General features: G+C 38.5%; 3 protein-coding genes and 1 pseudogene across 4 annotated transcripts; 1 reads left to right on the top strand and 3 right to left on the bottom strand.

The window, feature by feature from the left end:
- Positions 1 to 511: 511 nt before the first annotated feature.
- Positions 512 to 10,737, top strand: LOC134653391 (venom protease-like). 2 transcript variants are annotated; one of them, XM_063508724.1, is made up of 9 exons: positions 512 to 652; positions 3,768 to 3,829; positions 4,062 to 4,153; positions 4,468 to 4,655; positions 4,924 to 5,032; positions 5,567 to 5,748; positions 7,360 to 7,460; positions 8,209 to 8,391; positions 10,559 to 10,737. In XM_063508724.1, exons 1-9 carry the CDS (start codon positions 583 to 585, stop codon positions 10,667 to 10,669), a joined length of 1,098 nt encoding a protein of 365 aa, XP_063364794.1. In that variant the 5' UTR covers positions 512 to 582; the 3' UTR covers positions 10,670 to 10,737. The 2 variants fall into 2 exon arrangements, with proteins under 2 accessions (XP_063364794.1, XP_063364793.1); XM_063508723.1 differs by lacking the exon at positions 512 to 652 and adding an exon at positions 3,607 to 3,681.
- A 310-nt stretch (positions 10,738 to 11,047) lies between these two features.
- On the bottom strand, positions 11,048 to 18,250 carry LOC134653256 (GILT-like protein 1; annotated as a pseudogene).
- A 1,838-nt stretch (positions 18,251 to 20,088) lies between these two features.
- LOC134653695 (uncharacterized) lies at positions 20,089 to 26,420 on the bottom strand. Its single transcript, XM_063509088.1, has 8 exons — positions 26,270 to 26,420; positions 25,511 to 25,681; positions 24,981 to 25,115; positions 24,218 to 24,409; positions 22,751 to 23,248; positions 22,378 to 22,566; positions 20,707 to 20,870; positions 20,089 to 20,363 (listed from the first exon to the last, which is right to left on the bottom strand). The coding sequence occupies exons 1-8, from the start codon at positions 26,417 to 26,419 to the stop codon at positions 20,093 to 20,095; spliced, it is 1,770 nt and encodes a 589-aa protein (XP_063365158.1). The 5' UTR covers position 26,420; the 3' UTR covers positions 20,089 to 20,092.
- Positions 22,290 to 23,753, bottom strand: LOC134653423 (uncharacterized). The gene is made up of 2 exons (XM_063508786.1): positions 23,663 to 23,753; positions 22,290 to 23,248 (listed from the first exon to the last, which is right to left on the bottom strand). Exon 2 carries the CDS (start codon positions 23,243 to 23,245, stop codon positions 22,307 to 22,309), a length of 939 nt encoding a protein of 312 aa, XP_063364856.1. The 5' UTR covers positions 23,246 to 23,248; positions 23,663 to 23,753; the 3' UTR covers positions 22,290 to 22,306.
- Positions 26,421 to 27,726: the final 1,306 nt, after the last annotated feature.

Here is a 27,726-nt window from a genome sequence, read left to right as displayed (position 1 = left end):
CACAACCATTTGAACCAAGACTTCAATTAAAAAATGTGACATACAACACTACTTCAGCCAAAGATTCAAACTAAAATAATTGGTAGTGTTTTTTTAAACAGTGCCATGGTACTTTTAGATGGTAGATACTTTTTCTTGGTTTCGTTAATCATAAATCTCACTACGCACTTCAAAATAGCTCGCTATTATCTTATTTTACGAAATCTTGGAGCGCGTAACTTAAAATACGGTCGAATGAAAAAAATACATGTGAGGTTATGTGGGGGAGGGGTAGCCAAAAACCTCACCAAGGTGTCAAAACGTAGCCGAAAACACCTCGCGTGATTTGTGCACAACCCCTATGTACATAATACAGTTTCGTGTACTTAATCAATTTATAGCTGAAGCTCATTAGTCCCATTAATATTATAGATATCCAACCAAAATAGGTATTCGAACAGTTGTCGACCCCTGCATCATGCCTGACGAATCAAAGCCTTTGTGTACCGTGTCATTTTTGTTGTGGTCCCGCGCGCCGCCACACAACTTTGCCCAAGAGGCCTAATGACAGACGAACAAATGCAGTGTGTCAGATAATGCAGCATGATCGCGGAAGTATTCCTCTTGTTCGGCGGTTTTGTGCTCAAGTGGACTGTTCAAGCTCAGTTTGGAAGTAAGTGCAGCTATTTTTTTTTAAATGTAAAATACCGGTTTTTTTTGTGTAAACTACAATAGTTAAATATGATATAAATGCTAATTCTTGATTAATTAAGTAGGTAGGTAATGAATGTTGAATAAAAGTTTAGTTTGTTGTTCCAATGTTTCTAAACATGTCGTTTTTATACGCACACTGGATAACGGTTGTTTTTGGTAATATAAGAAATTTACATACATATTATATTCAAATAAATGACTGGTGACGTAGTACCAACATCTTTATACTGTAACTGTATACAAAGTGGTCCTTCGAGCCGGACAGCGTATTATGAATTACACCGCTGTAAGCTGTAACACTGTTTATTACGATATTTTACAATACATTTGGTGCTACATTACGACACCAGTACCGGTGCTATAATAAGCACATTACGTAACTAAGTCGAAAATTTAAAGGGTCATATTACATTATGTACCTACTGTAAAACGTACGATTCGGTCGGGTTTTACAATTCGCCACTCGTTACGAATTTCCTATTTTTTGCACTTGTATCGTAAATAACTACTATTGTACACTCAATGTAGAATTCAATGTGTGTAGTGTAGTATTCAACTTTATCTCTCCAATACATGCACAATACGAATAGGTATAGGTACCTCTACTAATTAGTTACCTACCTATCCTAAAACCTAAAGTCCAAATTAGTCCAAAATCTCCCAAATATGGATCATCACTACATAGTATAAAACAAGTCGCTTCCCGCTGTCTGTCTGTCTGTATGTTTTAAAACTACGCAACGGATTTTGATGCGCTTTGTTTTAATAGATTGAGTGATTCAAGAGGAAGGTTTATGTATAATTTGTTAACCCGTGCGAAGCCGGTGCGGGTCGCTAGTTTTATATATAGGTAAGCATTATTTTAATGAATCGTTTCTTAGCGGGGTTTTTTTTTTAATTTAAAAAAACAATGTGAGTCCAAGAAGAATAGTGATTATTAGAAATTCTGTTCTTCTAAACTAAAACACTGGGCGTTATGGTAGGTACCTAAGTACCTATTAACTATTTCGCATTGAGAGAATTCATCTGTATATTAAGGTAAACGTACTAGTGCTCGACGCGGTCCCAGCACTCCCAGCACATGTCATCTTGAAACATAATAAGTCATTGTCAATTAGGGTTGCCAGATGGTCGGGATTTGGCGGGATTCCCCCGATTTTTAGCATGTGTTCCCGATTCCCGACCAAGTGAAAATTGTCCCGAAAAACAGCTTCAAGTTATAAAACAATAATTTCAAGTTCCGAACTGTCGTCGAGCGAGCGAGCGACCCGCGGCGAGCCGTAATGGGCAGAGCAGCTGACGTAGTGTCAATAATGTAAAATATCGTTGTTTTTAATACAATTACTTTAATTTGAATGTTTTTTTTTTCCCGACTTAAGTCCCAAAATCCCGAAAAATTGATATTTTTTCCCGATAATAGCGCCCTTCGATCTGACCACCCTATTGTCAATAGAGGTGACAGCAGGGTGTCATCTATTGGGCATTAGCATGTCGAGCACTACTACTAACACTAGTAAATTAATTTTTAATTTAGTTCACTTCAGCCAAAGCCCTAGAATCCCTAGATCAAACTTTTAGCGTTGATGACAGATCATGCGCGTGCGGCCAATAATTTGCACAACACAATACGCAGCCTCGATTAGTCGGCGTACTGAACACGATTATTATCTGCAGCAAGGACGAAATCATACATGCAATATTTACACAGGAAAATATTAAACCAGTATCTTAATTTACTTTTCACCTCAGCAGCTCGAACAAGGGTACTTTGCTACTTAAAAACAGTGAGCAAAATCGCATTTTGCTCACTGAGTGAGACAAAATGAGCAAAATGCGATTCTGCTCACTCAGTGAGCAAAATGCGATTTTGCTCACTGTTTTTAAGTAGCAAAGTACCCTTGTTCGAGCTGCTGAGGTGAAAACTTAATTGTTGGTATATCTTAAGAAAACATGAGTGAATAGAGGTAAGTGATGAAGAAGGAATACATTTTTCGGGTTCTCTAATATTTTCTCACTGCTGATGTGAAAAGTTTTGTGAACTACACGAGATCAAAGTTATAGTATAGAATCTTTCGCTTGCACGGGACTCAAAATAAGCACTCGAAGAAATATCAAACTTTGATCTCTTGTTGTACAAATAACTATTGTTTATTTTATGTTAGATATCTACAGTCACCTGCAATATGTTATTATTTGAAGGCCGCAAAAATATATGAAACGCTCTTATGGCTCTACAAATAAGATCGCGTCAGATATTTTTGCAGCTTTCGTTGTATATATAACTGACTGTACCTCCTTTTGGTGGAGTAACATAAGGTTGACTTCAAGTGATCGATTGGTGATGACAAGTCAGTACCTATATGTATACTTGTATATGTAACATATACCTAGCCGACGGAAGTGTTAAATTAAGGCATTGCCTTATTTGAGTAACGACACACCAATCCTTAGTTTTGTGTAGTTTTTGTATTAAAATTTAATTCCACTGTTTGGCAAGATTTATATAGGTACCCAACTACGATACTCTACCTACCTTCATTTGACTCTACTTACCTTGTAGAGCCGAATTAAGCTGAAAATAAGTATCACGCAATAGCGTTATTAAATTTTATATTTTACTGGCGACCCGCCCCGGCTTCGCACGGGTTAACAAATTATACATAAACCTTCCTCTTGAATCACTCTATCTATTAAAAAAACCGCATCAAAATCCGTTGCGTAGTTTTAAAGATCTAAGCATACATACAGACAGACAGACAGAGGCAAGCGACTTTGTTTTATACTATGTAGTGATTTTGCTCACACAACTCGGTAGTCAAAATACTGCTTTCCTACTGCAACTACGATATCGGCGGCTCATCAACATTATGTATGACACTATACCATCATGTCCATCATTGCCAGTTCAGTGGAATTGGACAACATTTAACATCGTTCGCGTTGTAGACGGCATGTTGTGGTGTTATTATTTTTTTGGTATAGAAAAATGTACGTGAGGTCGACAATAATAGTAACTATAAGCCTTATACAACTAGAATAGCATAGGTAATAATGTTACTATGTCTCTTTTTCAGGCATATCCATCGGTGTGGGAATGGGAGAAGAAAAAAGTGACGAAGGCACTTTTGATTTTAAGGTAAATGGATAATTTAAGTTAAGTTAATATAAGTAGCTAATGTAGCTATGTTATTAGGATAAGTATAAGCTATGTTATACGCTATATGCTATGTGTTATGTATGATATGTAGCTATGTTATAAGTAGGTATATAGATATGTTATAAGTTAAGTTAATTCCTTCTTAATCCCAACCCAACGTTATATCAATATTATAGTAACCAAAAATTTGAAATTTTTGTCATTTTTCCAGGGGCCATGTCCGCAAAACACCACATGCGTGCCTATCAGCATGTGTCCACTGCTGGGAGATCTAATGGACTTCTCCTGCTTTTCATCAGACAAGTCAGTTTTTTGCCACATCATTGTATAGTTTTTCGAGGGCACGTTAAATCCTATTTTGATAAATACAGCAAAGTTGTAATACCCAGCATAAATGTAAGCCAATTTGTGTTCGGGCATTTTAGGTACCAAAACTGCCAATAGTCAGACTACGCCAAGCTTTTATGCCAAGTGCGACGTCAAAGATAAAACTTATAGGGAAATGTATATGATGCATTCTTACTGGCAATAGTCGAAAGTTAGTGCAAGTGTTTAGGGTGGTCGGCTCAAGTCCCATAGATACCTATTATTAGTTTAAATATTGACCTATTCCTCAGATACTTCCACCGTCTGAACGAACTGACGTGTGGCCAGCTGAACGGAGAGGACTACGTCTGCTGCCCGTCTTGTGACTGCGGCAAAGTGTACCAGGACGGCACGGAGAAGTGCGGCCGCAGTATGGTGCAGGGAGTCGGATATAAGGGGTTAGGGGCACACCCGTGGGTTGCTAGGATTGGATTCACGCGTAAGTTACCAAAACCTTTTGTACCAAGATCCTGAAACTCCTTATAATAGGTACTTTAATACGAAGTATCTCTTGCACTTGCTGTCCAAATTGTGAATGCGGCTATAAAAAGTCGCCACCAAAAAGTGGGGGCTCAGTAGTCAAAAAGTTTAGAAACGCATCCGTAGAGGTTGCCTGCGCCATAATTAAAATAAAATATTGCAATTTCATCATCATATTTACCTGGTGAGTTCCGCTTCGTATAATGTGCATTGTTGTCTATTTTCAGAGAAAGAAAGCGGCATCGTAAGGTTTGCCTGTAGCGGCTCTGTGATATCAAAACGGGTGGTACTTACAGCTGCTCATTGCGCATTGGCCAAGCCTGAGGGGTACAAACTGTAAGTTTCGACGTCTGTGCCCACATATTTAAGTAAGAAACTGTTATCATGTCGTGAAATAACCTCGTTTCTCACAAACGAATACTACCAAATCACATTATATCGCCCGCCCATAAGCTGTCATTAACTTAACCAAAGACATGTAACTCTTTGCCTTAACCAAAACATCCCTGAGATTGAGATCTTTATGCCTGTATTCACCTAAGTTTATGGTCGCTACTCAAAAACCTCTAAGTATTACCATTCAGCGAGGGAATGCTGCCAGCATCTTTGGCACAATGCCGCGGGGGCCTTATTTAGATGTATTTTATTTTAGATTAGTATAGTTTTTAATTTTATTATAAGTAGTTTTATATGCATGTAAAGTTTATTTGTGACACCCAATTTTATAGTTAAATGAAGATTCAATAAAACCTCTCCGCCTTAGCAATGAATTTTATTATTTAGCGTCGTGTTCCCCCCAAGTCCCACAACCAAAGCTGTCATCCCTGGTCCTTCCGAGACACAAACATTAAGTTACCTTCCGATTTATAGGTCAACAGTGGTGGTGGGAGAGTATGATACGGCCCGCAGCCCCGATTGCAGCGAGTTCTTCTGCGCGCCGCCCACGCAGGCAATCAAAGTTGAGAACGTGGTCGTGCATCCCGGGTATGAGAAGAAGATCTTCCGACATGACATCGCGCTGATTGTGCTCCAAGAAGACATTAAGTATTCTGGTAAGTGGCACCCCTAGCTACATATATATATAGACCACGTTGCGGTGGCGACTTGATGAGATCGTGGGATTTGCGGAATTCGGTTTTCGCGGTAGCCCCTCAGATTATTATGGGAACTACCGCATCGCATTTATAGTGGTCAAAGACCTTCTCGACCTCATCAAGTTGCTAAGTTTGTCAGTATTCAGTCGAGTATCATACATTAAATTGAGAGCCAAAGAGAAGTCTTGTTTGAATTTTTCAAAAAAAAATTGCAATTGCGCACAAAGAGAGTCTGTGCGGTAAGAGAAGAGTCGTGGAATGTATGGGGTCCAATACATTTCTCGACTCTTCTCTTTAACTCTAACCGTTGCGCATACCACAATAAAAAGTTTCGTTTTTTTATGACATGATCTGTGGAACATGAAACACAAAGAAAAATACTTCATGACCATTACATGACAGATATACTATTGAAAACTAAATGACAGCCTGTCAACAAACCTTAAAACATGCTTAAAACACCAAACAATGTAACAAGCCACACAAAATTCTAATTAAATCAAAACTTACTTGCATTCACAATGAGACAGACAAAAGTGAAAAAGCTCGTACACAAGTTGAACTTAATTTTAAAAGATGTGAAAGTCATAGTCACAGAACGGTTTCCAACCCTAATAAAGAAAGCAGCAGTGGATGTCGTTTTATTTACAGAACAGGGGAGAAGCAATAGAGAACGAAGGAGAACAGTGCGCAGAACCAGAAGATTTTAAAGTATTTTTATCCCAAATCTTATGCCTTCATGTCTGTCAAACCTCCTAAGTTATTTTAAAATTATCTGCAAAACAGGAGATTTCTGCTTGTAACTGTGTAGCATAACGGTACAAATCCTGGTAAGGGCATTTTTTGTGTGTTTATAGCAAATATTTTGTTGTTCCATGGATGTTTTTCTATATATCTCTTGTATCATTGTATCTAAGTATTAGATGTATCGTCATCTAGTATCAACAACACAGGCCTTATTGAGCTTAGCTTACTGTGGCACTAGGCCGATTTGTGTAAGATTGTCCATATAATATTAATTTATATATTTATTTTATATGTATTTATTCTCACTTAGTTTTTATCCCTAAACAAGTATTATGTAATCCACCATCGCGCGCTGGAAGAAGCGCTGGTGGCCTAGCGGTAAGAGCGTGCGACTTGCAATCCGGAGGTCGCGGGTTCAAACCCCGGCTCGTACCAATGAGTTTTTCGGAACTTATGTACGAAATATCATTTGATATTTACCAGTCGCTTTTCGGTGAAGGAAAACATCGTGAGGAAACCGGACTAATCCCAATAAGGCCTAGTTTACCCTCTGGGTTGGAAGGTCAGATGGCAGTCGCTTTCGTAAAAACTAGTGCCTATGCCAATTCCTGGGATTAGTTGCCAAGCGGACCCCAGGTTCCCATGAGCTGTGGCAAAATGCCGGGACAACGCGAGGAAGATGATGATGTAATCCACCATCGCAGTATTGACCTACGTGTAGGTCAAATTTATCACATTAATGATGTCACGAATATTATTGAAAAAGGCAATTTTCAATGACCCAGTCAATGTCACCGCTAATTACTATTTTATTTATTTCAGTATCTGTAGCACCGATCTGCTTGAACGACAGGCCGGAAGTCGTAATAAATGAACGCGCTTTGCTGGTCGGATGGGGCAAATTATCCGGACAGAACAACTTGGTAAGCAACTCTAAACCTTACTGCTTCATAATACAGTTGAATATGCTTATTATAATCATGAGTTAAGCGATTATCTATGATGGACATTGATTTAAACTCAACGACCTTATGTGTCGTTTTGGATGTCACACGCGAAAAAAATGTAGTGACATGTTATTGTGAATTCAATTAATTGAATGTAATCATCATTCATCAAATGAAGCATTGTAGTAGGGTTTGATTTTTTTGTACATTTTGAATCACAGAAAACTTCGTACCTTTGCCACTATTTGCGTCTAACTATCTGCAACCTATAAAACTCTTAATGCATTTAGAATGCGTGCTCCTAACTTCCGAAATGGAAATAATCTCCTCCCTAACCGGCACAGACTAAAAAAGTCTGAACAATGTGTGTCCAAATAGGTCCAACAATTTATAATCGTTTGCCAAATAATTTAAAGTCACCAGAATTATCAGACAATATTATGTTTATTAGAAAGCTAATGGAATATCTAATAGATAAGGCGTAGGTACTCAGTTAATGAATTTACGAATCCAAACAATGTTATATGTGATTATTGAAATGAGATACTTATTATTGTTAATATAAAATAGACATAAGATGTAAATATGTATAATAAAATTGACATGTAACTTACGTTATGAATAAAGAAATTGAAATTGAAATTGGCTCATTTAAGGGCTTCATAATCATAGAACTGAATCCCGCATTCAAGCTTTAAACAATTTAGCTTTCATTTACATTTAGGTGACCCGGCAGCAACAACTAGAAGTCCCTCTTGTCTCCTTGTCGATGTGTGAGCGCGTCTTCGGAGACTCGGTCCCCATCCAAGAAGGTGAACTGTGCGCTGGCGGCGAAGAGGGCAGAGACGCCTGCTCAGGCTTTGGAGGGGCGCCGCTCTTGCTCAGCCGAGATGGACAATATTACCAGGTACGAAAATTCCGCTGGTTTTCATTTCATGAGCGTACTTATCTTTGGAGACTCCTCCGGTTCCGACCTCCACAAAACTGACAAAAGTCAACTGTGCAGGGAATAAGGCAGAGATGCCTGCTCTGGAGGAGCACCGCTTTTGCTCAGCGGTGATCGTGTTGGACAGTATTATTACGTAGGTATCTACGCTAATTAGATATCATTTTTCATGAACCTAAATTAGTAGTAACACAATATGGTCATATGTGCCTATCTTTAGGATTCCGTAGTGACCTAGGAACTAGTTTCGCCATTTCCGTTTGCCTGTCTGTCCGCAGCTTTGCCCTCGGATTGTCAGTTCTAGAAAGCTCCAATTTGGCATGGGCATAGGTATACCTATATCAATCACGCCGACAAAGTTAAATAAAAAACTAGAAGAATAATAATTTTCAGGGCTTTAGGTAGACGTAAAGTGGGGATGAATTTTTGTTTTTGCGTAAACCCTATGGTATGGGGTATTATTGGATAGTTCTTTAAAAACGAGTCTTCAAGAACTATTTTTGGATGACGTGAATATTTTCGGAAATAATCGCTCCGAAAGGAAAAAAATAATATGCATCCACAAAGGTAATTGCTAATTACGCGAGAACATACGAGGGGTATTCAAAATATTCTCGGTATGAGAATGAAAACAAACAAGTACGAAAAGTTTGATATTTTTATTTTTCAATATACTCCCCCCCTATGTTCATACACTTAAAAGATCGATCAATTATTTTTTTTAATCCCTCGTAAAAATATTTTTTATCTTTCGTGTAAAAATGCTCCTCCACTGCCGCCTTCAATGCTTCATCGTCAGAAAATTTATTTCCACGCAGATCCTTTTTAAGATTGGGGAGCAAAAAGAAGTCGCTGGGGGCTAAGTCCGGACTATACGGTGGGTGAGTAACAGTTTTAAACCCACGTTCAACAATAGCTGCCTTGGCAATATGAGCAGTATAGACGGGGGCGTTGTCATGCAGAAGCAGAATACCTTTGGTTAACTTTCCTCGCCTCTTTTCTTTAATTACATCCTTTAATTGACGTAGAATGTTAGCGTAGTACTGTCCTGTGATATTTACACCTTTTTCTTTATAATCGATTAGTAATACTCCTTCACAATCCCAAAATATCGTGGCCATGACCTTGCCAGCTGAAGGGATGACCTTCAACTTCTTGGGATGAGCTGAACCCTTAATGTGCCACTGCATGGACTCTTGTTTACTCTCTGGGTCATAATGATGAACCCAGGTTTCATCTCCAGTAACTATTCTTTGCAGCACCTCATCAGGATTTTCACCGCACAGGTCAATAAAATCGGAACAACAAGCTACACGCATGTCTTTTTGAAGCCGAGTCAGCATTCGCGGAACCCATCTTGCACTTACTTTTGACATATTAAGATGGTCATGTATAATATCATGTACGATACCAATAGAGAGATTGGTTACTTGTGCTATAGATTTTACCTTCACTCGACCATCTTCCAATATAAGTTTTTCCACTTTATCAATATTTTCTTGTGAAGTAGCTACTACAGGCCGGCCAGGTCTAGGGTCATCTTCAATACTCTCCCTTCCGCGTTTAAACTCGCTTGACCACTTTTGAATGGTAGATAAAGAAGGAGCAGACTCACGGTAAACACAATCCATTTCCTCTTTTATGGTTTTTTGATTTTTACCCTGTTTTGTCAAGAATTTTATCACGCATCGATGTTCTAATTTAGTTAACATTGTCAATTCGCACAGGATGTTCATGTTTGTTCAGCAATTGCAGAAAAACAAAAGACTATCTCGGTTCGAATTATACTTTTTTTTAATGTCAATGAATAAACCTTAGCGGCCAGTAACGAAAGAAATTTTAGAAGAGGTCGTAAGATATCAATACCGAGAATATTTTGAACGCCCCTCGTACCTACCAGTACGTGACCGCTTGCATCAGATTTGACACGCAAAGAAAACTTTTTTATTAAGCATCATTTGTACAGTCGCCATCAGGTAAATCGGAGCAGCTAAGGTGTTCACAAATACTGAACACGCACTTTAACGCCTTGACATGAGAGGCGTGTTCAGATATTTGTGAGCACCTTGGCTGCTCCGATATATATGATAGCGTCTGTACATTCAAAGGTTACTCATTCGGTTTTCAGGTGGGCATAGTGTCGTTCGGGTCAGAAAACTGTGGGAGTGAGGGCGTTCCCAGCGTGTACACGAACATCGCGCACTACCACAAATGGATCGTCGACAATTCGCCTTCCTGATCAACAAGTACAACAGAATCATTAACAATACTGAAGAACTGTAACAAAATAAAAACATTAACATCAGAGCTAGCATTTGTTATAAAACGTTAAACTTGATGAGGTATCGCAGTAGTAGTTGAAACAGGCAGCAGTTTTCTCAAACACTGGTTTTGCGCATAGTGAATACAGCTACAAACGACTTATATCACACTTAAGACCTTATGAGCCGCGAAGAGAAAAGACCATGAAATGAAGGCAAAGAGATTTGCCAATTCATGATCCACACTATCTGATCTATCGATACTCTCTTCAATGTATGGTGCGATTGGTGCGGATCATCGTGGTTCAGCTGCGTCCAGCGAGGCTACTTATAGTACAAATAAAATCACATTGATCCACAAAAACTTTAATCGATATAAAAGTACGTCTGATACTTGTAGAGCGGTATGTTCTCTGGCTCGTCGAGCGGGTATGAGAACAGATGTTTCAACGCCAGGGAGTTGTAATAGTGAGCGCAGGCGGCGGTTTTCTCGAGCACCGGCTCTGCGCATAGGGTGTCCGTCAGGTCGATCAGCGCGTTGTCTTGCACGTGCTGATCGAATAACTGGAAATAACATTAACATTTTATAAGTTGCCGTTTGCAGTTAACTTTTTCTGCAGGGTGATTCCCTTAAAAGCACACCTGTTGAGCTACTTTCAAGAGCATCACCCGTACAGCCATTCAATCTCATAATTCGTGCCGCAAGCCTCAACTAATGTTAACAATAATGGCTTAGACGGATCATGTGCAAATACGTTTGCACAGTTTGAGTATAAGGTCTTTTGCTTGGTAATTGCTATAAAAGTGCATCAAGATCTGGCGAATGCGTCTGTTTGCAAAAGGCCGTTAATTACGAGCACGCATTGAGTATGAAAGAATGGTTTTGCTCGTCGAGGGAAGGCTCTGCATCATGAGTTGCAACTGTGGCAAGCAACGCATGTATGCGGCACGACGAGAAGACTTAGCTTAAGTGAAAATACGATGGAGAATAATTATGCACTAGTTACATCTGTACCATAAGGACGGGAATAAATGACAGTCTTACCGAGTCTATGGCGACAGTGGGTATGAACTTGGGTTTTATCAGCAGCGTCAGATATTCGGAGTCCAGCTGCAATTCCGTTCCTTGTCTAGTCTTCAAGCACGTTTCAACTTGTATGTAGCCCTGCTCGTCGGACACACTGAAATTTTATTTACTTTATTATGCTTCCCCCAACGCACATAAAAAGCGCGCCCAGTAATTAACAAACTACTCATGATTTTCTATGCTTAATGCGAAAAAAATATATAGGTAGTTACTTCTATCAGACAAAGTTTCGGGAAATATTAAGTCGTTATCAGCTCTCAATAGGTTTTGTAAATAATGAAATTGATTTTTTAGTCACTGAACGCTTTTAATGGAACTAGAACTGCTAAACGGGCATTGTTAAAAAAATATGTCTGCGGTCTAATTGGTGCGACCCATGCAAAATGTATGAACAGAGTCGTGGCAATTAGACGCACCCGCAGACATATTCTCAAAAAAAATCTGTCAACTCCTCTTTTCAACCGACTTTACCGACTTCCATTCCAAGAAGAGGTTATGTGTTCGGGTGTGGCAATTTTTATGTAATTCAGAGCTCTACTGTCCGATTTGATTAATTCGTTGTTACCTATTGGAAAAGCGTAATTTTCAAGGTGATCCTATAATTTATTGCTCTAACTTCAAATTACCTCCAAGCTTCCCCTGGACCCCGCTTCACTCTCCACCTCGCAGGTGACGTAAGCCAGCTGCTCCAGGTTAGACCGGTGCCTCATCTGATACAGCGCGCAGTCCTGCACCTTGTTGCCCAGGCACTCTGATGGACCATGCTGACACTCGAACCCGTTGTCGCCGTAGTTTATGCTCTGTAAGTTAGAGTGTAATGTTTATTGTGAAAGTCGAGATGTCAAGTGTAAAAATATGGGTGTAGTCATCACACTCAAAAATATGTCCCATAGCTCTTATGTCAGCGAATTAAGAACGATGGGACATATTTCTGAGTATGTTGTATGCACCCTTATTTCTACACTTGACTGTACCTATAGATGTACAAATTGTGAAAAATATACATGTAACCGGAAAATTCTAGACACATGTTATGAAGAATGTTTCCTGATACAAAAATTGAGAGAAGTTTCTGAAAACTATAACAGTACCTAACATTTCAACGGCACATCAGCCTAGTTAAGTTAAAGTTACTTCGATCACGGCATATCTACTTACTTTTATGCGCTACTTTTTCTAAGTATAGGATGAGATTCTCAAGCTTATTAATAGGATAATACAACTATGTGATACCATCTATCCTATAGGTATCGTTTGTTGAACACGAACGAATTGTGCGATGCAACGTGTGGTATCATACCTTGCCAAATAAGTTAAACTCAACTGAAAGCTTACCCTCGACTTCCCAAACGGAACGAGTTGCAGCTTGATGTGTTTGTCCAACAGTTGCAGTGCGGGCCGCAGCTGTTGCAGTACGAAGATCTTGCTGTCGACGCATTGGCTCTCGTAGTACACCGACAGAAGCACCTGTGGAAAATCACGATACGGTCAATAGATAAAAACTATCACTAAAAATAAAGGCGAAGTAAACGGATCAGCCGGCCTAGCCAAGCTGACAATCGCTATCGCTTCGACAACGAAACGCTTTGTGTCTCTCTATCACTCTTCCAAAATAGGGCGACAGTGACAGTTGCGACTTGCGATTCGATCGCTACGGAGCGTAAGCGATTGGCACGTTGTCTAGGCGGCCTGAATAGACGATATCATGATTTGGATAACAACCGACAGACGACAATCGTAACTAAGACAAAAGGTGTTGCTAATGACAGAAAAGCGTGGAGAGAGTTTACGAAGGGCCTCTACGGAGAGTACGGAGAGTAGGTACCTACTTAACAAGGGTGATACTTAATCTTATATCGACCGGGATATGAACCGTGATTACCTTTTGTATTGTTTTTGAGCAATTACATGCATCTTGTTCACGGGTATAAACTGAAGATAGCGGATGGGTGTCAAAGTTGTGTGTGTGTGTAGGGTCGATATAATTATAAGTCTAGTGAAACTAACCGTGAATCATTCAAAACTGTTAAGGGTGATAGTACTAGTACAGTAGCTTATTTATCTTTTATTTGCATTGCACTCTACATATAATGTACCTAGTGGAGTTAGTAGGTCATTTAAGTTACGATTTTATCATTATTCCGCGCAATTTATCCCGACAAGTCACGAAGGCTTTGCTTCCATACATCTACAAGTAGCATGTATCTAGTAGATACTTTCGATGCTCTACATACTGAAGGCCTACCGGTCAACATGTGCTGTTAACCTAATAACTATTCGAAAATGTCCTCTGGTAGTTTGTATGTTTAGGACAGTATTATTCAAAACGTGCGGCTGCTTCTGTGCCTCTGATATCCTCATTCCTCCTTACAAATAATTAGTTTGTAATTAATTGGGGTTAATTTATATGCGCGGGCGACTGATAACTTTACGTACAACTTAAAAACTTACGTAACTCGTAAAACTTACGTAAAGTTTGAATTGGCCTGGCCACCTAGAATCGTCTACTTTATCTACATCAACTTGGCACTTACACCTACCAAAATAATATACGGCTTTGTCGGCGTAGGCAAGCAATGTTGTGCCTTACCGAAGCGCCGAAAACAGTGATTTACAAACATTATGACTATTATGAGACTTCCATTATAAGGTATTACCTATCCTAAAAACAGCCATCCACCCATCATTGCCATTTGTCTGCATTCAGAGTTTTTAACAATGTGTTTCGTCACCTCGTAAATTTTCGATTGTTCGCTACGGCAATTAGGCTTCAATAGTCGGTACACAAATTTTATGTAAGTACTTATATACATTTAAACAAACATTACACACAGAGTTGGGCAAAATTTAATCGAATAACGATTAAAATTAACCCATTTAATCGCGAGCGACGATTAAAAGTGACGATTAATTAGTTTTATTCGAAGAGCTTCGATTAACATTAGTCGCGATTAAATTAATCGTCGACTAATTTCCGCGTTAATTTTTTCAATCGAATAATTATTTGACTAATTTTCTCTCGATTAATTTTAGGAACCATCGCCCACACTGTTAACTGTACATCGGTGGACCTTATGCCTTTTGTAATAAGGTCTTTGTTGTTTTATAGGTTTTCAGGACTGCGGATTTAGAAAATGATGTCTGCCGTGCATTTTGACATAAAAGTCGTCATTGGTGTCGTTTTATAGGTTTCGGGGAGTGCCGGTTTCGAAAATGATGACAGTTTTGGAATCCAAGATGTCTGCCGTGCACTTTGACATAAAAGTCATCATGGGTGTCGTTTTATAGGTTTCAGGGAGTGCCGCGCGGTTTCGAAAATGATGACAGTTTTGGAATCCAACATGTCTACCGTGCACTTTGACATAAAAGTCGTCATGGGTGTCGTTTTATAGGTTTCAGGGAGTGCCGGTTTCGAAAATGATGACAGTTTTGGAATCCAAGATGTCTGCCGTGCACTTTGACATAAAAGTCGTCATGAGTGTTGTTTTATAGGTTCCAGGGAGTGCCGGTTTCGAAAATGATGACAGTTTTGGAATCCAAGATGTCTGCCGTGCACTTTTATGACGACTTTTGTCAAAGTGCACGGTAGACATCTGCACGCAAGGCATCTTTTTTTACGTTCAAAAATGACCCACTGTCAACTTTCAATCGAGATTTAATCGAAAATTTATTCGATTAATTAGCAGATTAATTCAATTACAATCGCATGTTAGGTCGACTAAATTAATCGCGATTAAATTAATCGCAATTAAAATTTGACGTTTAACTTTTTTATTCGAATAATTATTCGAATAAAAAGTTAATCGATTAATGCCCATCTCTGATTACACATACGTCCGAAATATTATACTTAAAGGTTTCAGTGACAAATGTTATTACTTACACGAAGTTAATAGTATTTTATGCAACCGTTGTTTAAGAGAGGTCAAAAAAGGCGAGTGCGTGAGTAACAATTTGAGGCGAAGCCGAAAACTGTTAACAAAGACGCCACGAGTATTATTGACTCAGTTAAACAACGTTGCATACAATACTTTTTCTACGACCAAGCACTTACTTTGAAAAAAAATTGTAATTTAACAAATATTTTTCATTCAACAAAAATAATACTTAACAAGTGGAATCATAAAGGACATATATGTAGGTAAACAAACCAAACCCGGCCACCGCGCCCCGCGCCCCACGGCCGGTTGGTCAGCGACACCTTCTTGTAACTCATGAGGCCCTGGTACTTGCTCTTAGTTATAGTGTGTCAAGGACTGTCTTATTTCAAACATAGACAGGGATAATCATACTATCTTTGTCTTACACTAGTACTAGCACCCAAAAGAAAAGGATAAAAATAGTTTTTTTTTGTTCCTATTTACTGACAAATTGGTTTGACCAACTATAAATTACAATTTTGGATAGTTTTTTTTCTCGATTTTGACCAACCGCGCCCCGCGCCCCACGGCCGGTTGGTCAGCGACACCTTCTTGTAACTCATGAGGCCCTGGTACTTGCTCTTAGTTAAATTACAATTTTGGATAGTTTTTTTTCTCGATTTTGGCCACAGTAGCCTATGGAGACTAACAAGCAACGCTAAGCGGTGTTCGTAGTCTATGGATCTTTCTATATTACGGGTGTCACTTGCGCGTTTCTGACTTCTGAAGCAATTTTATTGTTTCTACTATAGAACCTAATGAATATTTTGTAAATTGGCAGCAATGCACTTAGTACTCATCTGTCAGAGATGACAATTAAAATTAGGTTGGCAACAATGTATTTCATACAATATTTTTTAAGTGGTGATTACACGAAGTATCGTAAAAGTACCAAAAAGATACTGCGTGTATGCACAAATACTTTTTTGGGGAATAGACTAAAGACTTGTCTTGACAACTATAACATAGGGGTTTAAAGGTGTGTGTACGACCTTTTAAATGACAAATAAAGGTACGGGCTTCGATCAACACGGGCTTCCGACAGGTCGGAAGGGATAGGCCCAAGCGATATCTTGACATTTAAATCATTCTGCCATTTTTCGCGGGGGGGAACGTGCACACAGTCGCACTTCTCACACACTTGCATACAAAATCCAATCTGTAATGACGACACAAATACATAGAAAATGACACCCTACACAGACAAATCATGCACACCTGGATCTGTTTTTGTGTACGGACGAGTCACAAGTGTCACAACACGCACAGTACGCACACTAACACATTTTCGTCAAGAGATGAGAAGTCGGATTTGTTGCTCGACCGATCCGCAATTTGTACTGGGCGAGAAAAATCGATAAATCCAGCAATTGCATGAGACTAAAATATAATAATTGTGTTTAAATATAATTAAACGTATGACATGTAAAAAAAATATTACGTGTGAAATGTAACACCTTCTTTTTGTGAATTTGATGTCCCCGACCTCTTTTTACAACAAAAAACCGAGCAATTAGGCATTTTTTCTGCTGCTGTGTTCACTCGCGCGAGTTTTATTACCCGCGCTAGATCAGTTGATCTTGTACCTAGGCAGAGGGGAAATAGTGCGAATGCCGCATCCCTTCCGTGTTGATCGAAGGGTACGGGAGTAGAAAACAAATGAATAAAGTACAAAGTAATGTCATTATAATAGGTGGGTACCATCATAAGGTCGAAAAGGGATGGTATTATGTAACTTTCAATTGGATAGGATTAGCAGAGAAAGCGCTATTAACGTTTTTTGTCCTAGTCACACTTTTAATTTTTTCCTATATCAGAAAAGTCCTAAATACCACTTGTTGTTCCCCACCAAACCTTGCTGGACATAAGTCAACGTTTTCGATTTCGATGAAATTTGCTATATGGGGGTTTTCTAGGGGCGAAAAATCGATTTAGCTAGGTCTTATCTCTAGGAAAACGCGCATTTTTGAGTTTTTATATGTTTTCCGAGCAAAGCTCAATAGCAACTGAATCCCAGTTGGGAGAGCGCTGTGCCGTAGTTGCCTGTTCGAATCTCGCACATGGCTTCAGCGAGTTTTTCTTATTTCCCTTTATGTGTTTTTTTAATAAATATTAACTGTTTAATAATTATTATGTTTAACGTTGATACGTGCCCAATTTGTTGCTCCGACCTAGACAGTACTTACGAATCACTTTAGATATTATACCCGCCCGTCCTCTCTTATAAAAGTAATTTACTACTCGATATTTTTGTGAAAACAGAAGGAAAATACCTACATAAGGACTGGAGGCTAAAAATTAATCTTATCTTACCTTTTGTGGTCCTCTATCTCCATCAGCCAGAATCCCGAAAACCAAAACAAGCACGATACACCAACAAAACACCATTTTCACCAAAAACTTAACAAACTGTCCAACTTATTTTTAATTTCAGCACTTGAAATTGACGTAACATTGAGTTTGCTCCATTTGTGTAAATAACACGTGTGAATAGTACAATTACTGGTGGTGATATGTTGTTATAACGCCGCCAATCTGGTTTTATGGATTTACACGCAAGTTATAGTAACATTCTGTTCTGTATTCGTATGAATGTAAGGGTCATTTTGTTAATCAAGAGTGAGCAAAAGAGCCTTTGCGTGTTTGGTATGGTAGCCGCATGTAGAGTGCATATAAAAAATATAAAAAACCGGCCAAGTGCGAGTCGGACTCGTTCCACATTAAGTCAGACTCACGCTTGACTGCACATTTCTAATAGGTTTTCCTGTCATCTATAGATAAAGAAATATTTTTTTAAATTATAGACCTAGTAGTTTCGAAAATAAAGGTGGGGGAATGGTCGGACAGACAGACAAACAGACGCACGAGTGATCCTATAAGGGTTCCTTTTTTCGTTTTGAGGTACGGAACCCTGAAAATACGCAGAATTCTAGTAAGAAAGCTGTAGAAGCTAAAGACCTATGAAAAGTTAAGTGTTACTTATTTGTCTCTTGCTGTAATCTTGATACTTATACTTGGTTGTTCCGAATATATTTGGGGGAGGCCTTTGTCCAATAGGTAACAGACGTCTTTCAGCTGATTTGATGTCTACCTACCTACTGATGATAATTTGGTTTTAGTCGAACTTCATAAATTCGTAACTTACTCATTAAGTACACGTGTAACTAGTTACGAGTATAACTGCCGGCACTTATATTTAATTTTTTATATTTTAGTGTTGACATCTCTTATTTACGGGGATAATAACATAATAAGAAACATCCTTTGATAAGACCGACTTTAATTGGATTAAAGCGTGTAGACGATGGTCGCTACATGTGATGTGCCGCAATCTCCTTATGCTTGATGAGTTGTTGTTGTGTTGATTACGGAGGAACGCGGTGATTTCGGTGTTTTAATAAAACTGCTACATAGAACCTAATCTACCAACATTGAAGTCTTGTTATATTTATTTTTACTTAATTTCATTAATTTCATTTTTGTACAAATAGCTTTCTGTCGAACACGGAATCTATTCTCTGATAACGTTTTCGTAAGACCTAATCACTTGTCGCAAAACCTGTTGGATCACATGCGCAACTACTAAGTAGGTAGGCAAGTACTTACCTACAGTATTATGCAGTAGCTGACTATTTTGCAAAGTACCTAACTGCACCAGTTTGCTACTTAACGAGGGACAACTCTCGCTTACACTTATTCTATAATTTATATTCCGATGGACAGGATAATCTTATTTAATCAATGACACTCAGGCCTCATTTAAACTAGGATTACCTACTGAATTCAAAATACGGGTAGACGACTGTTAAACGTTCAAAGTTTGGTGACATTTGACTCAGTGTAAATACTCTCTAAAAGTCAAAAACCCGCATTATGACAATTTGGATCATGTAGCCCAAAAAGCCTCTACCAGCTCTACCTACGTGGCGCTGGGCGTTCATACCACTACTTACTAGGCCACCACCGCACGGAACGGCAGAAGAACGGGCAACGGCGGCATCGTCATATTCTCTCTAGGAGTTAGGCGGATACCTAAATATTCGTCTTAATAAAATGAAACCAGAGACAACTTCATAACTTTTTCTTATATTATCATTAGTACAATTGAGTACAGTGTGTATATTATTACAATGGTCAGTATAGTGATACAGTAAGGTGCCAACAGGTAAACGCAATATCCGAGTGCCGTAAAAATCAACAGAAAGTATAGAATCTCCATTTATTGTTGACCTTATCCATATTTTATGTAATATTTTCAATAAAAAAGTGTTTCTCCGGGGCTACAGTGGCAATGTCTTCTATGAAACGTCGGAGGTAATTTTCAAACTTATTTTAGACTTATAGATATAGGTAAGGATTTCTAAATTCACGTTAGAGCTTAGTGCTATCGAAACTTAACTAATTCTCGTATTTTTTAACTGAAGCCTCTTATTCTTTTCCTTGAATTGATCCAACACGGAACAAATAGGTTTCCCCGTTCCTATCTGCGATGTCTCAGAAGCAAACTTCTCCTTTACAGTAGAGTGCTCGTAGTGGGCATTCGTTTGCAAATTCGCGATGCTTCGTTGGTAATATGTTTGTACTTGCTCTTCAAGATCGCGAATATTAGAGCCGGGCTGGCTAGCTGGTGATACGTAGTTGTCTCGTACTTCGGTACGAAATGAGCTGGAATTAAATGTATATTAAATCATTAAACACAATAAGATCAGGGGTCCGCTTACGGTGGTGAGACCAAGACAGACATCGCACCACCTAAAAAATGCTAGGGCCGCCATTTTCGGACATTTGATACTTAAATGCCATTTAAACGTACTTACATTAGCAAAGGATAAATTTATTTCAAAGGAGCGGATTGCTTGGCCAAATATATCAGGCGTTATTTTCACCAGAAAAGGCATGTGTAATAATGACTGTAACATACATAGAATTGTAATAGTTACTGTCTACTAAACGATTACCAAGATGAAAGTTATGATAAGGAATATAATATGTATGTAGTATGTATTACCCTGGCAGCCATTTAGGCTTATTATGAGTGATAATTTCCCTAAACACGTGTTCTTTTGGGAGGGAAAATGTGGAATTTTTTCTGATGCTTTCTCTTTCATACTTAGTTTTACATCCTTCTAATGGCAAATGCCAATCATCTGCCGAAGGTTTGCGAGTTCTGACCTGTGTAAAATAACGAGAATTTCAAAGGTGCATTCACACCACAGGTAACTTTTGTGGAGTAACACGGTAACATATTAGTTGCTCCAAAAAGTTAACTGCGTTGTGATGCACATTTAGTCATGACCTATATCACGGTAAAACAGTGACTCTAAAGTAGATAGATATATCTAAAGTCTAGGACAAATTTCTGCTGAGTTTGACTGCAAATGTAGATGGCGCTATAATTATAATTTCGTACATTAAAGTCTATTTTTTAATTCGGTAGACTAAAATGACATTTCTTAGTATGAAATGACATTTTATGTTCATACTGTGAATTGTCATTTCAGTCTACCGAATAAAAAAATAGATTTTAACTATGGTAACATTGGTAACTCTGGTTTTCAAAAGTTGACCTTTAACCTTTTCGACGCCACGTCAGCGAAGTGTCAAAACTGAATCGAACTTTATGCATATGCGCGTAGGTCTATGTTGCTCTGTGATTGATATGTGACTGATTAATCGGTCTTTGGCGTTGAACCTACGGTGCGGATATATCGGTCGTTGGCGTCCAAAAAGGTTAAGAATCCAGTGACCACAAAACAAGGTGCAGTATAGTGCCATCTATTACAGCTGTCAAACTACGGGGCAGCTCTTAAGACTATCTTCTAGTCTGTGTCAGCTAACTTTTGCAGCAACTTGGAAAAAACAAAGTGCGATTATAAACTTCATATATTAATTAATAATGACAAGACCACACTATGTCATTGCAGATAACATACAGTCTGTAGCTTGGCCTGTCTCTACAATCAATAACTTAATGTTAGTAGCATGTCATCACTTCTTTGTATGTAGTCATCCAGGATTATTAAAATTAAATACAAGAATGCATTATAGAGCCTTAAATGTTTACTTACTTGTAACATTATAACAATAAACACATGATAACTCATTATCCTTAAGTAACTTATGTTTTAAAATCTCTTAACAGATTGGAATAAACAGCAAAATTGAACAAATAAAACATACTAAATGTTACCTTAACCCACAGACAAGACATCCTCCAGACTGAGCATAGTAGCGCTACCCCCTCTGCCACAAATATGCGGTAGTTTTACTCCATTTTCGAGTCAAAGTGTCTTTGTGTGACGTCCGTGTCTTTGAACGGACCAATCACGGCACGGGACTCGCTCACCTCGTCCCCCGCATCCCAGTATTTTTGGCAGCATCGGTTTCATGAAATAATTGCTCTAAACTCCGTCTAGAGGATTCCTAGTCTATGCATATGCATATGCATATCCTAACCTCTTGAGGTTCAATATCCTAACACTAGTTAGTACTAATTACTTACAATGAAATTTAAATCATAATAAAATGGAGCAGAGTAGTTTGATTAAAAAAAAATTGTATGGTGGGCCGCTAGCTAGAGGTTAAAACCTTAAAACTGTAGCAAAGCTCTAGCGGCGTCTTCTCCTTGGACGGGAATCGTCTCCTGAATTACGTGCCTCTGATGTATGCCTTCTCTTACGTTGCTCAGGTTGTCTCTTTCTTCCTCGAGACCTAGCCTCGTCTTCTGAACTTTGATCATCAGAAGAATTCCTTTGCCTGCGCTGTTTGCGGTGTCTCTTTCTATCAGGAACCACAGGTTCATCTTCTTGAGATTCTTCTGATGACTGCCTGCGGCGTTGCTTGTGAAATTGACAGCATCTGCATTTGTCTGTATTAGGGACAAAACTATCTATTTTATCAGGCAAGGCCTCTACAAGTTGTGTCAGTCTTCTACTTTCAAACAAGACAAGATCTGTTGGTGGTATAGCGTGCAGAGCCTCGCGGACTCCAATTTTTCGCGGCAAGAACATTTCCCTTCTATGTTGAATGACTTGAGACCGTCTTCCACAAACATATTGCAGTAAATCATCTGAAATCTTTTTATACTGCGAATCGGCTGACTGCAAAGCATTCTGAACAGTATTTCTCGCTTCTGCAGGTAAACAATCTAAAGCACTTTGTAGTACTTTCCTCTGTTTCAGAAGCCCATGTGTTATAGCTGCAAGAGTTTGATCAAACCTCTGCAGCATGTCAAATGACTTGCATCTCGGAGTCAAACTTTCAAGTTCATGGTTCACAAGCAATGCACAGAAAGGTGCCGTAGATTCAAACTGTCTCTTTGTATCTGCATATCTGACGGTTTTCCATAGCGGGCCTAGTTTCTGTACATTTTTACCCTGTTGAGCTATATCTGGGTCTGGGCTGAGGATCTTAGGTTCGGACACAACAACATTAATGGGCCAGTCAAAAAATAATTCACGTGCAGGTTCCCTTGCTGGAGCATCTTCCTGATTATTGGGGACTTCGTTTACATTAGCAGCATTGTTTTCTGTTGTTGAATCAGCCATGATCTGGAAAAAAAGGAAATGATGTTTTACCGTGATACATGTTAGGTTTCCATTATTTCATTACTCGTTTAGTAATATGTAGTACTTTGTGAAATTTGTATTTTGTGTGTGAATTGAGTTCGTTCACAAGATACAAACTGAGATACTTAAAGGTTTGTATAGAATAACATCCGTAACATCAGCAATTTTATACTGTTTCACGTAAGACACGAGTATAATATAAAGTAATATTTTTACAATTTTGGGTTTCTGCAACATTGTACTGTTTTATAAGCATCGAAACAAACCATGAACCTTACGGCTTACAATACAATAATGTCCTTGATCATCAAATCTTTCTAGCGTGTTCTGTGAAAACTTTTTATCTAATTAAATATCAATAAAGATAAATTCTAAACAAATAAACAATTTACTTACCAATATTCGTTATGTTTTACTTATCAAGGAATAAATTGTAATTTAATAAAACGTCATAACATGTTCGACCACTTCACAAAAGAATGATTGATTGAATTTACGGAACGGAACGAAACGAAAATGAAATGAATGAAATCTATGAATGAAACGAACGAATGAAATCAAATTCCTGTTATTTCATGGTTATTTCACACAGGAAGTGACCGATGCCATAGCTTTATAGACCATTTTTTATTTACGATGCTGCCAACGTCACAAAAATAACTTTTTAAGCGGTTTTTAAAGCCTTAACACACTACCACACCGTACCAAGGTCACGGTGCGGTGTGATAGTGTGTTATGACTAAGGATGGTTAGATTAGAATAACATGCATTGTGCTTGGATTTCAATCACTGTGTTAAGGGCCCTCCACACTCGTGCGCGAATCGCGGCGCGTAGCCGCCAACGCGAGTGTGGAATCGATTTTCGCAAACAGCGAAATAGACCCCACACTCAGGTTTGCGGCTTCGCGCCGCGATTCACGCACATAGACTGGAGGGGGCTTAAAATCTCACCCAGGGTTCTTTGGACAAGGTGTGATAGGTCACAATATCTTTTGTTACAGATCGTCTACTCAGCTGCTCTGCTGTATATGGCCTATGATGCAGCCGGCTCGTTGTGAGATAAGGGTCTAGGTACTTCTCATATCCTTCGTATGTTGTGTCCAAAGGTTCTAAGTCTTTGTGCCAACTTGGATCTATCATTGGCTGGAAATAAGTAACAACATAAAAGCGAGAAAAAAGGTCAATATGTTTATAGATGGTCAAGCAAATCTTGTCAGTTGTCGTGTTGTGTTGTGGCGCGATATATCAAATTTTCTATGGGACGATATCCCTTCGCGCCTACATTTTTCAAATTTGCCGCCTTTTTCTACTGTCAAGATCTGCTTGACTAACTATATGCTGTTAGGTACGGGTATGAGGGTCCAGTGAGGCTCATTCTATATAAGGCGGTCTTCACATTGGTGCGGACGAGCACGTCGCTGCAGTGAGTGAGCGAGACAGTGCTATGCACTTATATAGCGCTTGCATACCAGGTCAATGTGATATCCAGGTATCCAGTTAATTTCCAGTTTGTAAATGAATCCCATTCATATTGTGCCCATCCATACAATAATTTAGCAGCTCGCTGTACCATCGCCCTGATCGCCAACACTGTTAACTGTCCATCGGTGGACCTTATTACAAAAGGCATAAGGTTAAGAGTGTTGCCGGTTGTACCTTACTCTGTTAAGGATAAGTACTTTCTTTTAACATAGATAACATAAATTTTACTTACTGGGTCAGGCAGGCAGGCAGGATGCTTATGCTGGTTCTTTTCAGTAACCAGGGTCGGTGGATGTTGCGGTATTTTGTATGCATGTCGCATTTCCGTCGTGTCGTGTGCATTGCACATCGGGGGCTGGTCTGTTAGCTTGAAAGTATTTAAAGAGTCAGTTTTGATAATGCAAAAATATTTATATCAAAATAAAAAGTTCATAAGTTTGCCTCTGCTTTAGGTTAAGTTCAGGTTCAGGAGGTTCACTAAGAAGGTTAGAGATCTCGCATTCGAGTTTCGGTACATTACGCTAAATAATTAGCGGTTGAATTGGTTGTAATGCGAGATTGCGAGGTTTTGCCTAACTTCCAAGTTCCATCACTTGAATAAATGTAAGTGATAGAGGCAGATTCCGTTTCGCGGTAGGCCCTCTAGTCTGACGTATTCTTGTTGGTTTTAGAATGAGAGTGTTTATACTTAAACTAGATTAAGAGTTAGAGTTAACTACATAGGTATTTTACTTAAATCATTACTACACTAGATACACTTACCCTTCGACTAGGTGGATAAATATACTGATTTTCAGTACAAGCAGTATGTTTGTTAAATCTACGCGTTTCTGGAGCCTTGTACTTGAAGTCCTCGCAAGTCTGTGACCGGCTCAGTTGGCTGGTCACATTGTAATCTCGGTCGTAGAACCTCACTTCCGGAACTGGCGCTTTCTGTTAAGATTGTATAAGCTGGTCAAGCGAATCTTATCAGTAGAAAAAGGCGCGAAAATAAAATTTTCAATGGAACGATAACCCTTCGCGCCTATATTTTTAAATTTGCCGCCTTTTTCTACTGACAAGATCTGCTTGACCATCTATACATTTATTATTAACAGTCATCGGTGTCAAAAATAAAAAAACGGTTTAAGAATGGTGTCATTCTTCTAGTCTGCTGTTGGACTTGTTATAAGTAGACAGATAATTAAAAAAAAAACATTTACAATTGACTTTACCTTGGACCTCAACTTTGGTACCGATACCTATGTATTGTATGTGCAAGTCTGTGATGCAATATACTTATAGTACAGTCGCCATCAGATATATCGGAGCATTCGGAGCGGACAAGGTGCTCACAAATATCTGAGCACGCCTCTCTTGTAAAGGCGTTAGAGTGCTTGTTCAGATATTGTGAATACCTTGGCCGCTCCGATATATCCGATGTCGACTGTACCTTCATTTCCTCAGTTTATAAGAAATTTCTAATTCTACTACCCAAATATTTTTAGTCAGGGTATTTGTTAAAGAAAAGCAGCCTCTCACCAATTCCTGTACCACTTCAGGCGGTGGTCGCCACCTCCGTCGGATGGTTTCGCTAGACTCCCCTGTATCAGGAAACTTCCTCACTCTTGGCTGAACGTGAACTCTATCCCAATAAGGAGGATTTACTTTCTTCGGATATTCAGCTTGCATTATGATTTATGCCTTACTCTATGTAAAATTTGATCACAATGGACAAAAGTAAACTAGGTACTTTGATACCTTCCTCGTTGGGTCGTTTGATCAGTGTTGTTTGTATCCAAGCAAATGTATTTGTTTATTTCGTTAGCAATAACTAATTTAGTTGTATGAATCAGCAATGCTTGCCTTGTTGTCATAGCAACAAACTTAGGGGACTAAAATCCTGATCTCGTACGTGTTTAATTTCGTGTGCCTATAGCTTAATTTCGACCAAGCATATGTAGGATAATATATAGGGTGAACACGCGTATCCTGTGACCCTTTTACAGAATTAGGATTATAGAAGCTTCTAGCAAAGGGCATCGGGTCCTAAGATGAATACTGTGTGTGTGTATTTGTTGTAACTACTTGGGTTAAAGTAATAAAAGAGGAAAGGCAACTACCTAATTATTACAATAATAAAACAAAAATTATGAGTTTGGTAAAAATTCGTTTATTCTCCACAAGTGACTGAAATTGTTATCAAAACACAATATACGTGTTATATGACTAACGTTAAAAATACAAGACTGCAATAAATATAAAATGTAGGTGTGATCAACGTCACATTATTCAGAATCGTCGCCTACCACAACCACAGATAATAAAACGATAGTATCTACTGGGTTCTCTAACTATAAAAATATTGTCTGTGGCATTAAGGTAAAGTTAGCTCATCTTAGACTTTCTTAGTTTTCCAAACAAATACCAGCGACTGTTTTTTTTTTCGCTAATTTGTTCCACAGACTTGCAACACTGCGTTAAACACATTTCCTTAAGATTTAAGTATAAATAAATTATATTACGAAACGCCTCTACGAATATACAAAATCAATACAAATCCTTAAGTTACTAATACGAATTACATCACAGTTCATAAACAAGTTAGTATTAAAGAGTTAAATATATTTCAAAAGTAAAATTTGAAACTAGAAATTTTAGTGAAATAAATTTTAAAACTCAAATAACAATTTGGTAAGAATATTAGCGTACTCAGGTTTACTTAAAATTTAGGAACAAATACCTACATAATTCCTTTACATGGAAAAAGTTACATAAATATAACACAAGAGAATATGGAGAAAATAATATTTTATAAACATTTTTTCCTATAGGTACATTACACATCGAATCAAACCAAACCACACATACAAATTTACAAAATTTGTATTTCAAGACAACGAATTTTGTTCAGTCCTTTTATAGGCGTGTATAAAACATTACTTACATAATAAGAGTGGGTAAAAAAGCTACATTATTAAATGACAATACGCTTATGG

The sequence above is a fragment of the Cydia amplana genome, chromosome 13 (genome assembly GCF_948474715.1).
Source record: "Cydia amplana chromosome 13, ilCydAmpl1.1, whole genome shotgun sequence".
NCBI lineage: Eukaryota > Metazoa > Arthropoda > Insecta > Lepidoptera > Tortricidae > Cydia > Cydia amplana.
The sequence above is the reverse complement of the archived record's forward strand: the minus strand, read 5'-3'. Positions and strand labels throughout refer to the sequence as shown.

Coding starts and splice junctions, on each gene's coding strand:
- LOC134653695 (XM_063509088.1), bottom strand. CDS start 26,419: ATGCAAGCTGAATATCCGAAGAAAGTAAATCCTCCTTATTGGGATAGA. Junction 25,116..25,510: donor TTTATCCACCTAGTCGAAGG/GTAAGTGTATCT, acceptor AATACTTTCAAG/CTAACAGACCAGCCCCCGAT. Junction 20,871..22,377: donor AAAGAGACAACCTGAGCAAC/GTAAGAGAAGGC, acceptor TATTTTACACAG/GTCAGAACTCGCAAACCTTC.
- LOC134653391 (XM_063508724.1), top strand. CDS start 583: ATGATCGCGGAAGTATTCCTCTTGTTCGGCGGTTTTGTGCTCAAGTGG. Junction 3,830..4,061: donor AAGGCACTTTTGATTTTAAG/GTAAATGGATAA, acceptor TCATTTTTCCAG/GGGCCATGTCCGCAAAACAC. Junction 5,749..7,359: donor AGAAGACATTAAGTATTCTG/GTAAGTGGCACC, acceptor TATTTATTTCAG/TATCTGTAGCACCGATCTGC.
- LOC134653423 (XM_063508786.1), bottom strand. CDS start 23,245: ATGGCTGATTCAACAACAGAAAACAATGCTGCTAATGTAAACGAAGTC.